This window comes from Zonotrichia albicollis, chromosome 1, assembly GCF_047830755.1.
Source record: "Zonotrichia albicollis isolate bZonAlb1 chromosome 1, bZonAlb1.hap1, whole genome shotgun sequence".
Classification (NCBI taxonomy): Eukaryota; Metazoa; Chordata; class Aves; order Passeriformes; family Passerellidae; genus Zonotrichia; species Zonotrichia albicollis.
This window is the reverse complement of record NC_133819.1, coordinates 142,740,300-142,756,678: the sequence shown is the minus strand read 5'-3', so window position 1 is coordinate 142,756,678 and position 16,379 is coordinate 142,740,300. Positions and strand designations below refer to the sequence as shown.

The 16,379-nt window shown below is 43.3% G+C and overlaps 1 protein-coding gene across 1 annotated transcript; it reads left to right on the top strand.

The window, feature by feature from the left end:
- Positions 1 to 9: 9 nt before the first annotated feature.
- On the top strand, positions 10 to 15,952 carry DERL1 (derlin 1). Its single transcript, XM_074556438.1, has 9 exons — positions 10 to 152; positions 485 to 685; positions 2,699 to 2,810; positions 5,993 to 6,057; positions 8,223 to 8,249; positions 10,158 to 10,253; positions 10,888 to 10,940; positions 12,111 to 12,221; positions 13,308 to 15,952. The coding sequence occupies exons 2-9, from the start codon at positions 533 to 535 to the stop codon at positions 13,444 to 13,446; spliced, it is 756 nt and encodes a 251-aa protein (XP_074412539.1). The 5' UTR covers positions 10 to 152; positions 485 to 532; the 3' UTR covers positions 13,447 to 15,952.
- Positions 15,953 to 16,379: the final 427 nt, after the last annotated feature.

The window sequence follows — 16,379 nt, the reverse complement described above, 5'->3', positions numbered from 1 at the left end:
AGATATCGGGGAATGGAAACCGCTTCAACGGCGTCCTCGTGGGCTGCTGGGAGTTGTAGTTTTGCTCATGGGCGTCGCGCGGCGACCTGGGTGGGGACGGAGAGCGGATCGCGGCCAGCGCCGGGCAATGAAGTAAAAACATCGTTTTATAGGCAAGTATGTTTATAACGCAGTGCAATAGGTGACTCAGAAGGTGGCTTTTGCAGCCTATCGTAAGCACAGGACTTGCTGCCTGTTTCGTCCTGTTGCCCGCATTACAAGCCCCTCTCGAGGAACGGAGCGCAACCTGACCCGACCGTCCCGTCGCCCAGAGGCGGTGGCTCGCTCCCCGCTCCGCCCCCGGGGCGGGACTCCCGGCCGCCGGGGCGGGGCCGGAAGCAGCCGCGGCGGCTCGGCCGAATTCGGTGGCGCCACGTCTGGCTCGGGTTCCCCTCCGTGACCGGGCGGCGGGAGTGGCTGAGCCCTCGTCTCGTCTCTTCTTCAGCGGCCGGTTCGCAGCGAGGCCTGGGCGGCGGCCAGGCACGGCTGCATCATGTCGGACCTGGGGGACTGGTTCCGAAGCATCCCTCTGATCACGCGCTACTGGTTCGCCGGCTCCATCGCGGTTCCGCTCGTGGGCAAGCTGGGCCTCGTCAGCCCCGTCAACCTTTTCCTCTGGCCTGACGCCTTCATCCACCGCTTCCAGGTAGGGGCCGCACTACCGCTCCCGGCGTGCCCCGCGGCGCCCGCACAGTAGCTGACTGTGACTCTCTGCGCGCGGGGCCTTCTGGGAGTTGTAGTGCGCGGCAGCGCTGCGGGGCCTCGCTGGGGCGACGCGCAGGGCCGGCCGCTCCCCCGGCTCCGCGGCCGCGCTGGAGGCGCCGTGCACCGAGACAGCGCCCAGGGGTGACCGGGGGGAGCAGAGCCCCTCCGGCGGGAGTGGAGCCGCCTTCCCGCTCAACCTGTACAGGGCCTGCGGGCACGGCACCGCGTAAATCCGGGCCCGGCCCGCAGGCCCCACCGCGGTGACGGGCTGCGCGTACCTGCCAGGGTGACAGGAGCAGGGCTGCTGCCCCTGGCAGCTCTGTAGTTCGTGTTGTGCTTCATCCTGGTGTGGTTTTCCTGCAGTTTTTGTGAGAGTTTTTCTGGTGGGCACTGGTTGTTGTGCTAAGGAGCTCTGTGGCTGTGGCTACAAGTGACTTGCCCAGCTCTGTGTCACCGTGTGGCCGTGGTTTTGGTAGCTGTAACTCTGGCCTCACAGGGTGTGCAAACATCCCAGGCTGCAGCTGGCCCGGGAGGGTTTGAGGCAGAGCTCCAGGAGAGACATGGAGCTCCTGGGCAGGGTACAGCGCAGGGAGGTTTGAGGGGATCAAGGGACTGGAGCAGCTCTGATGAGGAATGGCTGAGGGAGCTGGGCCTGCTCAGCCTCAGAGGGGAGAGGACTGAGAGGGGACCTCAGCAGTTTCTATAAGTAGCACAAGGGAGGTGCCAGAAGATGGACAAATGCAAAGGGCAGAAACTGATGCACGGGAAGCTCCACCTGACCTGGGTGTCCATGCACTGGAACAGACTGACCAGGGAGGCTGTGCAATCTCCCTGGCTGGAGTCATTCAAGAACTCTCTGAGTGCAGTCCTGTGCCACGTGCTCTAGAATGACTGAGAATGCTTGAGCAGGGAGGTGCCCAGATCACCCACTCTGGTCCCTTTTGATGTGACATATTCTGTGATTCTGTAATGGAGTGCATTTGCACCTGGTTTGGAATTTGGAAAAACTTCTGTTTGGGACTGTCAACTTCTGTGCCTAGATATGCTTCATGTAAACTAACAGCTGATGCCTTGAGGTGTCAGACATCCAGTGTTTCTGGGTACAATAGCAATATCAAAAGTGGTCCCAAACTGGACATACTTTTCCTTGCACTGTGAGGTTACAGTTTCAGTGTTGGGGGAATGCACTCATTGGAGGAGCTCAAAACAAAGAGGAAAGCTTTCAATTTTAAAATTTCTGTTATATCATCTCATTGTATCTTCACTGAAGAAAGAAAAAGAAATTTAAAGCCATGACTCTCTCTGTACCTTGATTCATGTATTGTTCATGAAACTTAGTAGCATAAATGACTGATTTTTCCTTTAGTCCTGTTATTCCTTATTGAACTGTGATGTTCAGGATCCTAATCCTCAGTTTGGAAATGTTGCTGCTTAAAGATCTCCTTCATGAATGACCAGATATTTTCCATCCTTGCTACGTGCTGCCATGCAGTTGGCTGTGCCCAATATTCCTAGCTGGGAGACAGTCCCAGAGCAGATCCCCAGTGCTCAGAGCAGCACGTGCTGGCTGGAATGGTTCACTAAAGGCTGTGCATTCTTTGGCCTCTGTTCAGCAGGGAAGAATGGGTTTTGTATGGCTGGTTTTTAAACAGGGTAGCAGCCTTGCCAGTGAATCTCTTCTGCACTGCATTAAAGGCTCACTGCTGCAGGGATGTGATGGAAAGCAGTTTGCAAAGTTGTGTCTTGTTTCTGGTTTGCTTACCAGATTGAAAGAAAACACCACAACTAGAAAAGCTGCTGAAGCAGGAACAATCGATACTTGGGCTATTTTTAATCTTCTTCTCGATGTTGCAAGTTTTCATTCATTATCAAGTAATGAATGTAAATAAAAAGCCTGTGCACATGAGTTCATTCTGCAGTTTATAAGCAGATCTTTCTCTTTTGTTCTGCACAGATCTGGCGGCCGATAACGGCAACTTTCTTCTTCCCAGTGGGACCTGGAACGGGATTTCTCTACTTGGTGAATTTGTATTTCTTGTATCAATATTCCTCACGACTAGAAACAGGTATGTTGGCCATTAAATTGTATGCACCTGCTGAACCCTGCCTGGAGCTGATAAGAGATGGCTCATCTCTGTGCCAGCTTATGTGGGTCAGCATGAAACTGCTGTGAAAACTGATTTTCTGTGGCTGCCTCCTTCCCTTTGGCCATTTAGGATCTGAACTTTTTATTAGTTTCAGTAGGAGGGCCTGGTGCTTTTAGTTGTTGGATTTAAGGAAGCAAGTTAGATTAAAAGATGATGTTTACCTCTGTTATTTTGTATCTGATGTTTTTTATCAGAGAAGGATGATAGAGCATAATGTAATAAGGGGCTTATCCATTGGGAGAAAATAACGTCAGTTTGTTCTTGTTTTAATAGGGATGCTTATTTGTGTTATTCTTTTGTCTGTGTTGAATTGAGAGATACCTCCTTCAAAGGAAGCCTACCCCTCTGCCTAACAGATAAGTGGAAAAGTTAAGAGACTAGAAGGATTTTCAGTTAAGGGGAAAAATTAAGTGAAAAAAAAGGAGATCAGATAATAGATCATTTCTCTCAAACAAAGGGCTTGTTGGTACAAGGTAGCTTCAAAACTGGTTTCCTTTTGCATTGCCCAGTTTATTAAAACTTGACAAAAATTGGTTCAACTGACATAAATATATTTGCAAAGCCAGACTCCTCCTGAAAGCCTTTGTGAACAAGAATTTCAGTGTCATTCCAATGGAGTCTAGAACTGATGGTGTAAAGGGGAATGCATTGGGAAGTGATGTTGGGAAGTCCCATGAGAGAGGAGATCCCTGGAACACCTGCCCTCCAGAGAGTATTGTGGAATCACATTTAAGACTTAAGAAGAGTGGAAGGGAAAGGCAGGAGTGGTGCCAGATTGTATTTGGTTGTTTCTTAGTGAAAGTTACATACTGGTTTAATAGCTAGGAATGATTCCTACTTCCTTTTGAGCCTGTCTGCAGGGGTTTATGAGCACATGAGAGTGCTCACAGTTCTGACTGGGCAAAGGTAGGTGTAGTAGGAGTTCCTGGTTAATTATGCAAATTAAGAGATCTCACTGCTTGTAGATATACTCACAGAATGCTCTGGTTGTTTGTGCTGTGGCACAGATCTCATGAAAGGGGGTAAATTTCTGCTGTACAACAGATCTGGATTTTGAAACTGGGAAGTCATCTGTGTTGTTTGAACCAATGCATTTCTTTTATATTCCAGTCATTTTTTCTGCCTATAAATGAAATCCTTGGTTAGGTTGGCCCTTTCTCTGAGAAAGGCCTGAATCCTTCTGTAGTTGGAAAATATATAAGTTGCTGATAGTATTTACAGGTGGAAGTTTGCATTGGTCTGTGCCTCCTTTTGTCTGTGAAACTGAGAAAGTGAAACTGCTATTTTCAGCATTGTGCATGGGTTTTGAGCATACACTGCTGCTGCCTGCCAGCTTCAAATTTAGCTGTCAGAAATACCAGTATGGTTTTGTGCTGTGCTTGTGCTTTCCTAACAGCCTGACCTGTGACTTCCAAAGGAAAGGGAGATTCGTGTGGTTTTGTTTTGCTTTGGTTGGAGGAGAGCATGGGAAATATCAACAGAGTAAGCAGAATGTGCAGAGTTCCCTCCCCAGCTGTGTGAATGATGAGATTTATGTGAATTAAGGGTCTGCAGCTCTTCCAGATGATTGCATTATACCCTGGGCCTCATGGAAGGACCTGTGGGGTAGAGCTCACCCCAAACCTGTGCTGAGCTCTCTGGCAGTTTGTAATCCAATTCCCTTAGATGTTCATGGAAAAGTCAACTTCAGTGGTTTGTCTAATACTCTCATTAGCATTCCCATAGATAATGAGAAGGGAAAAAATTGAGAAGAAGAATAATAACAGCTTTGATTTCTTCCAGTTTTGGAAGGATTCCTGAGCTGGCCTTTCTACAGCCTTAGTCAGCTTCTTCTCTTTATTTGTTTTTATTTGTTGTGTGGCAACAGTAAGGAAGAAACCTTCAGTTTCTGTAGTTTTACAACATTAAAACTTTCTGATATATTTTTCAAAGTACTTTTTTTTCCTGTCATGCATTTTGCATAACTGAACTTAAACAATAAACTTAATGAACTTAAACAATAAAACTGGTATTTTAGTAATTATGTTTTGCATAGGCTATTCTAATGCTTAAAAGTAGGTTTTTTTCCTTTAAGAATACTTCTATGAAGCTGAGCAGTGCTCACATTGAGCAGTGACATTCTTTCTAGGCATTTGGATGTTTAATTAGGAGCATGTAATTCAGGTTGTGATGTGCTGTGTGTGTCACTGTCATTCCCACTGTCACTGTTTCACCCTCCATGGTCTGGGTCTTTCTCAGCAATATTCTCAGGCTTTCCTTTCCTGCCTGGGTTTATATGAAAGTTGATGGAATTCTTGCATAGATGCTGAGGTCTCTGTCAGCCTTTTGCCACAGTTAGTGGGAGTGAGAGCCTCAGCTTTTCATGTTTGCAAGGAATTGCTACAGGGTTGTTTTTTAGTACTTGTCTCTGTCAGGTCTCAAACTCAACTGAGCATCTAAAGATCATTTCACTTTATATGACCTGCAGGGAATGTTACTCTATTATTTTTGTTTACAGTGTCCTGAAAAAATTGACACAAATTTGGAATGGTGAATTAGACAAGCAGCACAGCTTAGAGGGAACAGAGTGTGCTGCACATGTGTACCCTCCTTGTCATGTGTGCTGATTTTTTCTGGAGTATAAAAACCATTGCATCTCTTGAGTCTGATGAGATGATGCAAAGAGGATGCAATTTGCCTAAGTGAGGGCTGGTTTTCACATGACTCACTCATTAAACTTGGTATTTCTGCTTTTGCTGTGCACGTGTATTTCCTAATTCTGTGCTTCTAACCCGCAGTTTCATATGAACAATGGGGTCCAACTCCATTTTTGAAGTCTTATGTAGTTAACACTACTTATCTCCAGAGTCAGTGTGTTCTTTTTTAAGTATAGACACTGCTTGTGCTCTAATGCAGTAGGCTGAATGTCTTATTTTTCAGCCTGTAGGTTGTTCTATTTTAAGGCTTTTTAAAATTTAAAAAATACTCATAGACCACAGAGTACATGCAAAGCAGCTGTTATTAACTGAGCTTTCTTATACTCTGAAAAATAAAAGTTGTCCTAATTTTTAATCAAAATTGTAGTGCCTTTGATGATTCAAAATTATTCTTTTTATTTTCAGGGGCTTTTGATGGAAGGCCAGCAGATTACATGTTCATGCTCCTGTTTAACTGGATCTGCATTGTTGTATCCTTCTCATCACCAAACTTTGAGAAATATTTTGGTTCTCTTGTTTCCACCTGAAGTATGTTCAAAGACCAGGATCTGTTTTATCAAGGAACAGTTTTAAAAAGTAGCAAATGTTCCCCTTGGTGTTTGTAGAGTTTGTGAGTGTGTAACCTTCCTGCAGAGGTAGTGAATGGCTTGCAGGGAGAACATTTGACGTGCTCACACAAGTGTGCAGTGGGGACCTGAGCTCTGCCTCCACTGAGCTGAGCCCGTGCTGGGCGAGTGTCCTGCTGCTGCCTGGGCTGCTCTGCTGAGCTCTCTTGGCTGAGCTGGCACTGAATTCAGTGTGTTCAGGCTGCCATGTGCAAAAAGGGGCTGATCTCTGCCATTCCCTGAAATGGAGAGATCCTTTACCTGCTGGGTACAAGTATCTGAGTCTGTGAAAGCAGTGTTGTGACAGTATCTTCACTGAGACAGCTTCCTGAAGAAGCTGGGCTTGTTAGTTTGGGAATGCTGGGAAACATTTCTGTGGGCTGCACTGTTGCACCTGAATTTTCTTTTAGATCTCGAATACAAAAGTGGGAGGAGTTGTTGATAAACAACAAATGGTTGTGCCACCATTCAGAGGGATCTTTAGAGTCTGGATAAATGGGCTGAGCAGGAATGAAGCTCAGCAAAGGGTAGTGCAGAGTCCTGCTCTTGGCAAGGAGCAGCCTCAGGCACCAGGGACTGACAAAGCAAAGCATCTTCCAAACAAGGCCCTGGGTGTCCTGCTGGACACAAAGTTGACCACAAATCAGCAATGTGCCATTTTGGCCAAAGTGGCCACCAGCCCCAGGTTGAGGCAGGGATTGCTCCTCTCTGCTCAGCCTTTGAGAGATGTGTGGGGGCTGCACCCAGCTCTGGGTTCCCAAGTACAAGGAACCATTTAGTTTAAACCATTACCACTTGTCCTATTGCAAAAGGCCCTACTAAACATTTTTGTCCCTCAACTCTTTCAGCCTTTCCCTAAAAGAGAGGTCTTCCATTCCTCCAGTAACTTGTGTGGCCTTCCTCTGGTCCCACTCCAACAGCTCCATGTCTTTTCTGTGCTGAGGGAGCTGAGCACTGAGTTCCACAAAATGAAATAAGGAAATTCCATTTAAATATGAGAAGGACACACTGTAAGGGCAGTGAAGCACTGGCAGATTGGGAGGAGAGGGTGTGGAACCTCCATCCTTGGGGATGCTCCCTTTCTGTCTGTGCTCCTGCTGCCTCCTTGTAGCAATTTGCAGTGGTACAGCAGGTGGAAAAAAGGGTGGGGTGACATCAGTGTGAACCAGATTCCAGGGGAGCTGTGTGCAGAAATGCTTTATCAATGCATTATCTCTAGTTGCATTCCACTATGTGGAGGGAATTGCTGGTCCTGCCAGTCCTGTGGAGCCACAGCTGTAACAAGGAGCATTTAGTTACATTGTTAGGAAGATGAAGGTTGCCTTTATGATTGCAGGCTCTTGGCTGTGAGCATTTAATTAATGTAATTGTGACCTGACTTTCAGACTGGTCATTTAAAAGCTTCTAGTTGTTTGTTCCCTGTGTGATGTAAGGATCAGCCTGGATGCATGATCTGGGAAAATGCTGGGTGTCATTTTATATGTATTTATGATCTGTTAAAAGCATCCTGATCATATTAAAATCATTCAGTGATTATTTCTACTCAAAAGTTACTACAGCAGTTTCTTTGAGCTCCAAGGTGGGAGAAGAGTATTAAAAGCCTGCACTGATGCTGTTTAAGAAGTTGCTTCTTTTCTATGACTCATTGGCAATATATTGGTATTTTTTAATGATCTGGTATTTCTTTAGTTAGAAAACCAAAATGTCAGTGTTAAACTAATGAAGGGATCCAGTTTTTAAATTTAATGTGCCTTTATGCAAGGACTGATGGAGTCTGTAGCTGGCCAGTTTGATCAGGGAGGAAAAGCCCCTGGGGTAATGACTTGAGGTGGGCACCTGAAAGGCTGCCAAAAAGCAGTTATGGAAACCAAGTTTGTACATCTCTAGATCATTGGAAATTTTAACCTAAAACAGTGTAGTATTAATTCTGAATATTAAAAATCTTTGCATGTGTGTTCTGTGTGTCTGCAGCTTTTTATTGTTGTAGTCTGTCAGGTTTTTCTGCATTTTCCTTCATGGTGCAATGACAGATAACTGGCTTGGTGATGGACATGCAGGTAAGTGTGGTGCAGTTTCTCAGATAATAATTTTACACAACTTTATGACTGCTTGATGACTTTATAGAGAGCATTATTGACTTAACTGCAGAACATAGTTAAGCTAGGCTGTTGAGATTCTATCAGAATGGACTGCTGTGTGTGTATTGTTAATTTTTCAGATTGGGTTAGCCTCAGCTGAAGGCACAAGCTTGGATCTAACCTAGTTAGGGAGCCAGGAAGTACAAATGGTGTCTTTGTGCAGTCAGGAAGTGCTTAGACTTCTACTAAAATGGACACAAGATGTCACCTATGCACTATTTATTTTAATGAATGTGGATCTGCTCTCTTATTTTTCTATTTAAAAAATGATTCTTGTGTTTATTGATCTTCTCAAATTTAGTTCAGTATGCCTTTTACTTGCCAACAGAAGATTTTTTTGGTGAAAAATACAGCTTCAGTTTGAGACCAGAACTGTGAACTACAAAATCCTCACAGGAATGATTAAGATAGTGGTCTTCAGAACTGGTTTCAGTGAAATAATTCTTATCTCCTCAAATACTAAGGGTGAAAATTGGGAAGTGTGTTTTGGACACAACAGAGTGTCAGATAACTGCATGTCTTCAGTCTGCCTCTGCTGTTCTCATCTTCATCTGTCTCCAGCACCCAAAGAATGCGCCAGTATCTGTAGTATTCCATACAGAATTATTATTAGCATTTATCAGATCACTTCTCTGGCTCCCTGGTAGACAAAACCAGTGATCATGCATCTCTGGTCTGGAGTGAATTGTGTCAAGGGCTGTCCATAACTTTATACTTACACTTTTCTGTGGGGAGGATACCACAAATTTTTGAAAAGCAGGCTGGAGTTACCCACACATTATACAAATTTCATACTGATTGTGTTGATTTGTATATTTTTAAAGAGGTGCTTATTTTTTTTATCTGCATACAATGTATTGATTAAAGAAGAATCAGGTTTTTGATAAAAAAGTGTGTTTTTTCTTAAAAATAAGAGGATTTTTACTTGTTTTGAAGTTCAAAACACAGAGTAGGATAGCTAGGCCTCTATTCCTAAATCAAATGTGTTCAGATATTAGATATTGCTTTAAGTAAAATAAAAAGGGATTTAATAAAAGCTTTAAATAAGACTCTTGTGTGGGGAGTCAGAGTGCACCATGGGGCTTGTGAAAGGCTGGATTGATGTATAATAGCAGCACCCCTGAAGGGATGAGTTTTAACCTCTTTTCCAAACCCAGGAGCTGGGTACAGCATTCAGCCAGTTCCTGGGAATGTTGCTTGTGCAGCCTGCCCTCAGCTCAGAAATCACAGATGGCTAAAGCAGTGCTTTGTGTTTTTGCACTAGAAACAGTCAATGAGCTAATGCAGAGTCAATGTAGAGAAGTGTTTGAAACAACCCCTCAGCTCCTGGTGTGGAGCACAGGTCACTCCCAGCTCTCCCAAGGCAGGTGATGCCCTGCAGTGGGGATTGAGGGGAGCACCTACCTTCCCTGTGGGGCTGTCAGGAGGATGGGGACAGAGGTGGCAGCTGGGTGGGTAAAACTGCATCTGGCACATTTGGGGGTGTTTGGGTTGGTGCCCTGAAGGGATTGTGGCACAGGGCTCCCTGCTGGAGGTGGGGGTAGAGCAGAGCTCCCTGCAGCTGCTCCTTCCCTTGGCACAGGTTGGAGCCCTTTGCTTTGGCATGGTCCTGCAAAGGACAGTGAGCAAGTAGGTTCTCCCCCTTCACTTTCTCAATAGTTTTTGAACAGATGCAGGGCATGTATTGGATAAGATTCTGGGGCAATCTGAAAGGACTTTAGTGAGGTACCATCCTTACAAACCACTTTTGTAACACAGCTCCTCCTGCCCAACTTTCATGTGCTTCTGTGAAAATAATGGTAACTTTGTCTTTTTTAAACATTGCAGTTGCTGATGATTCCACTCATCATGTCAGTACTTTATGTGTGGGCCCAGCTGAACAGAGACATGATTGTGTCATTTTGGTTTGGAACAAGATTTAAGGTATGTCAAACAGTGTATTGGAAAGATTTCTGGGTGAGGGGCAAAATAGAAATATTTTCTCTTATAAAAAGTATCTTTTACTGTCACAGAGAATACTTCTTGAGATGCAGCAAAGACAAAGTTCATAGTCTTCCATGTGGTATCACTCAGTGTGTCTCTGCTGAAAAGATGTCCTGACAATTCATTGTTCCGAAAAAAAAGAAAACATTTAGCCTGGATAAAAGCTGAATGTAGTGACAGAATGTTGGTATTTTAAATTGGTTTTTTTTTTTTTCTGTGTGACCTTGGCTGTTTCTGTCAGATCTTGTAGAGAAGGCTCTTTTGAGAATTTCTAGACCTTTGCAAAATCAAAAACTTTAGGACTTTGTTCCAGAGGCAAACTTGCTGTGGAACATAGAGTTCAAAAGGCACGTTTGCTTATAATATCTGAATGAGCACATTTTGTCTAAAAATGTTAGTGGTTGCTCAGTTTGGACTGACCTTTTTAGGTTGAATCTGCTTAAGTTAATAGATCAGGACCAGTGTAATGCCTAAAGCATTGAGATTATGATCATGCTTATTAGTGCAGTGGGAAGTTGAGAGCAGGTTTACATCCTTAACTTGTACTTAATCTCTCCACTGCATTCTTTTCCAGGCCTGTTACCTTCCATGGGTTATTCTGGGATTCAACTACATCATTGGTGGATCGTATGTATTTACTTCTATGGCAATTTGAAGTTGTAAAAGCTTTTACAGCTATTTAACTTGCTGCTGAATTTAGGAGTGATATTAAAATAAGAAGGTTAAAGCTGTGTAATCTGACTGATAATGCTCAGTGTCACATGGTGATCATTTAAGATAAAAGCAGAAGAGATGTGCATGTGAGAACTAGAGAATAGAATGGAGGTGAGGGGAGAGCAATGAGAGTTTGGTGTATTTTCTGTTAACTCCATGCATTGGGCCTTCTCCATACTAAGAAGGTAACACACTCTAAAATAAGATGTCATCCCCTGGAACCAGCCTTTATTACTGGTTTTAGAAACAAGTTTAGCTTGAATCTGATAGTGCTGTTACTTCTTTCCCTCACAGACTTGTCCAACCTGATCTTATTTTTTTCAGTTTGTTAAACAAGGGAAAAAGGCAATGAGCCCACAATGTGCCATATTAGCACTTGTTGAATTTTTTGCTCTCTTGTTTTTTTGGGTTTTTTTGACTAAACCCCTTGATGCAGAAATCCCCTCTGTGCACAGTGTGGGCCCCCTCACTGGGGCTCTGCATTGACTGGGGCCTCTTGGTGCCGCTGTAGCATAATTAGTGACAACAACAAGTTTGTGGTTGAGTTATAAAAGGAGGAGATAATACAGCAAAACCAAATTCCCTTTTCTGGCTGTGCCTCCTACTGACTCATCTGTCACTTGTGAAAACTGCCTGCTCTTAGCTACCTGCTGTTTTTATGCATGACAGAAGATACTCAAGGGCCTCCAGTCAGCAGTGCTTTCACAAAACTGGGAACAAAACAGTACAGTACAGCAGGAGACAGGCTGTCCAGTGAAAGCAGCAGTAACTTCTCTGGCTCTGCAGATGATTATTTTGGGCACTAATCGCTATACGGTCCAATTCCCCAATGTAAACAAGTATTTAATTGTGTTTTCAATACAGAATGTAGAGAAGGCTGGGAAGGGAGGGTGGAACAGACTATTGATGTGTTAGCACAGGAGGTTGGCCCTTCTAAAGAAGTGGCTGCAAAATGCTGAGGGAGGGGAAATTTTCTGTGTGTCACAACCCTGGCAAGGCCTGGTGGCAGGTGAACAGAAGATTGTCACTCATTTATTTTCATAGAAGACAGCATGTGAAACCATTCTTTCTTTTGCTTTACAGAGTCATCAATGAGCTGATAGGAAATCTGGTTGGACACCTGTATTTCTTCTTAATGTTTAAATATCCAATGGATTTGGGAGGAAGGAATTTTCTGTCCACACCTCAGTTCCTGTAAGCTGACTTCATTCTTTACATCACTATTTGTTTAGTCCAATTTTTTGTATAGTTCATCAGACATGTTTATGGTGGGATTGTAAAATGTAAAATACTTTGCCAAGTCAACCTTCTACAGACTCTCATACTGACTGAGCTGGTGAGTCATAAAAAATATTGAGTTTCTTGTAAATGGCCCATATGAGAGTTCTTTGTTGCCCCTTGGGTTGTCTTATGCCATTACCCACTCTTAAGAATGAGAATAAATGTTAGAGCTCTGCTGTTGAATTGAGCTGCAGTAAAGAGAACTCCCTAACAATTATCAGATGGTATATAAAAGAAATTTTATCCTGTAAATGATCTGTTTCTGTATCCCCATGTATTGTTATAGTAGCTACCAGTTCAGCAATGTTTGACAATAATAATCAGTTGTAGACTTGTGCAGGGCTATAAATGATTCTCCTTTGCAGTCTGTATCAGTCACCCTCACTGGGACTGCAAGTCTTGGTTTTTGAGGTGCTTTTTCTTGAGGTATGTTTATTGTTCCGGCAATGAAATATTATGATCAGAAGCCAAAGTTTATAGTTCAGTTGTCCTTGTCCACATAGTTTTGGGCTGCAAATACTCCTCTATCAAACTTTAGTCAGCAACTCAGTTAACCCTTTTTGTAGCATAAAGTGTTGAATTACAGTTATACTTCCTGTACAAGTTTCAATGAATAGGGGAGCTTTATATTCTGATTCTGTGCTTGCAAGCTCATCTGGTAAACCTAATTTTCCATAGATTAGAAGACAAGGTTGTTTTTAAAAATGTCTTTAAAGGTGGTAACAGCTCTGAAAGTGCCCTCAGTATTGTTGGTTCTGTGCAATTCTCCTGTTACCGTGCACATTTCAGAGATGGAAGTTTCCCAGTATTTCCATTTGTCAGTGTGCTGAGGGTTTACATTTGGAAAGAATTCTCTGAAACTCTACTGGGAAAAGCCAGTTTTATTACAACGTGTGTCAGCTAAGAGGAAGTGCATGGAAAAGTAGAAAAGCACAGCCTTGGCATTTCCCTGCAAGGTCCTGCTGTTTGTCTAACTCCTCCTGCTCTGCTCTGTCCTAGTTACCGCTGGCTGCCAAACAGGAGGGGAGGAGTGTCGGGCTTTGGTGTCCCTCCTGCCAGCATGAGAAGGGCTGCAGAGGATCAGCAGGGTGGTGGAAGACACAACTGGGGCCAAGGTTTCCGGCTAGGGGACCAGTGAGGAGCTCCTGCCCTTGGAAATCAGCAACTCTTCGGTGTCAATTGGACGTGGAACCGACCGCTCCTCTGCAGAGCGTGCTTAAGAACTGAGCTCTCTGCAGTACTCTTGGATTCAACTGATTAGAAAGAATGTTTCTGGTTCAAGAGCAAATTAAAAAGTCCAGAAGGAAAACATGTAGATCTTGCTCCAGGTTAGCCAGTAGTGTCCAGTGTGATTCTGCCATTAAAAATAAGCCTTCTTTATACAGTATTGTCTGTCACAACAGGATCCATTGGCTGTCCCGTACCATGATGTGATGGAACAAGCCAGTGGTATTCTATCTTGCCTGGTATGTTAAAAGCTTTGTTGACCACAGTAAAGTAAGAATCTAGTGTGAGGCAGATGTCTCAAACAAGCCCCCAAGTTTAGGAAGCTGACTTTTTCCATAGCTGTGCTTAAGTCCCAGGGTCTTTGGAGACATTATTTAAATGATATCTCTCTGATGCATTCATAAAGCAAATTGCAAATGTTTCATTTCTGTTATTAAGCTGTGTTCTGAGCAGAGCTGTTTCTTGCCATGCAGCATTTGTCCTACCTGCTACATCATGGGCTGGGCAAGGCTAAGGGTTAGAGGGCTTTTGTTTGAAATGGCAATAACAGATACTCACAGAATTGAAATCTCCGAACTCTTCGTGGCATGTTACAAAGCTTGTTCTGGTCAAACTGAAGTCTGGTATGTTTTTTCAACCCCCCCCAAATCTGTGAATTCTTGGCTTCAAGGTTTCTCTTTTGATTGCCAAATTGGGTAGCATAAATACTGCTTAAACTAGAAAATGTAACATTGTTGTGGTTAAGGGCACCGACTGCAGCATTGTTTAACTGAATCTTCAGCTTTATCTTAAAAGCTTTAAGATGTCTAGGAATAAAAGCTGGAAATAATCATTTGCAGGGTGAAGATACAATATAACAGGTTACTGCAGGACTGTGTCAAATAAGAAATTGCATACACTGTTTATTAGCATCTGTACTATTTTTGTTAAAAACGTTTGACATGGAAAAGGGAATGATTCTGTACAGTAGTTTTCCTTGCACTGGGTTCCCATGGGCAGAGCATGTGGCTAAGATCCAGGAAGCTGTAATGCCAGCTTGTTACTGACTCACTGCATGCTCTTGAGCAAACTTCTTACTTATCTCAGTTTTCCCAGCTGTAAGGAGGACTCGTGCATGTCTCACAGCATTCTTACAAGACAGCTGTCCCTGACTCCGTAGCTGGGAGCTGCTAGTGAGCAAGTAAGGCTTAGGTTTACATAAATAAATCCAACACTTAGCTAGGAACACAGTTACTCTAACCTTAACCAAGACTAAGTCAGAATGTAGTTGCTCACTTTTTGTTCTGTAGTCAGAGGAGGAAAAGCATTGTCACTAGGATGAAATTTCAAGTCTGATGAATTGTCCTTTAGCATTTGTCTATTTTTTTACTGGGTAAGTGGGGCACAGAAAGCTGTTCTGCCCCAACTTGGGTATCTCAGGTAATTCTAAGTAGGTGAAATGAATCTGGGCAGATACATTTTTATTACTACTTTGTTTCTTCACTAAACTTGGGTTCTGAAGGTGTAAAAACTTGTAAATACTAAGTGATGCAAAGGTGAGTGGAAAATAAGCAGTTAGACTGGAAATTAAAAAGAAATGCATGGTCCATGTCTTCACTGCAACTCAGTTAAGTTGATTTGGCTCATGGAGAATTGTAGAAACCTGGTAAGGATTATACTGTGTGCTTAAGTTTTACAGGAACTTGGAGTTTAGAAATCACCTGCCATTTTTGTCTGTTTGGTCATGAGTTTTAAAGATGCTCTGGTCTCTTTCTTTGTGTAAAATGGTAGGTAGAAAAGAGGGGTGCAATGTTGTAAATACAGATTTATCCTTGACCAACAGCTGTTATTTGATGTGGACTGGACTAGTCTGAGAATCATCATTTTGAGAGGAGTCTTTTTAGTCATAGGAATTTCACAGTCCCCAAAGCTTTTGTCTTCATTTTGAGTCAGGACCCAACTTTTAAGTGAAGATGCAATAGTGACTCAGTTAAACCCCTGGCACACTCAAACTGCAGAATATCTCTGTACAGAGGGCCCAAAGGAAGGCTTCAGTGAGAGAAAGCTCAGCAAAAGGCATTGTCCTGGCCCACTGCACTGCTGGGGTCTTGCTTTCTAGTATGTCCTCCTTCTCTAAATTAAGAGGAAAAGGTTTGCAAGGAAAATAGACTTCTTATAAACCTTGATTAGTTTCTGAGCTGATTCAGGTCAATTTCTTTTGTTTATGGAAAGTTCACTTCAGAATTCCATATTACAAGCTCAGTTTGTTTGTTTCTCAGTTTGTCACTTGACCTGAACTGCTGTTTGTCCTCCCACACACATTAATAATGGCAGTCTCTTGTTAAAATGAGTACCTCCTTTCTTATTTTGTACAGATAATTTCCCTTTTTGTAATCAATTTTTGTTGGCAAAGTTTTAAATTAAAATTTTAATCTCTGTTACTGTCTTTGTTTTGCTAAATCATATTTCAGCTTAAGACAAGCCTTGTGATCTGCAGATCCATGGGTGTTGTCTGAGAGCTGCACTGTGACACCATCTCCTGCTGTTGATAAAAGTACTCACAAAAAGGACCTGCTTTTAGGTGGGAGTCTTGTCTTCTCTGATCAGTTGCAAAATCATAAAGGGATTTTTTTTGTCTCAGTTTACACCACGAGGTTTGACAGACTGTGTCCTTCTGGGCTATTACCATTTTACAGCTGTTTTTATATACTTGATTATCAGTTCTTTGTCATCTGGGAGAAAGCATCCTTCTACATACCCTCAAACTTTGTGGGAGTGATACAGATCACTTACTTTTTCGGAGGTAAGCTTGCAATTCTGCAGTTCCCTCTCTGTCCAGACTGTCGTGCACAGCTGCCAGAACTC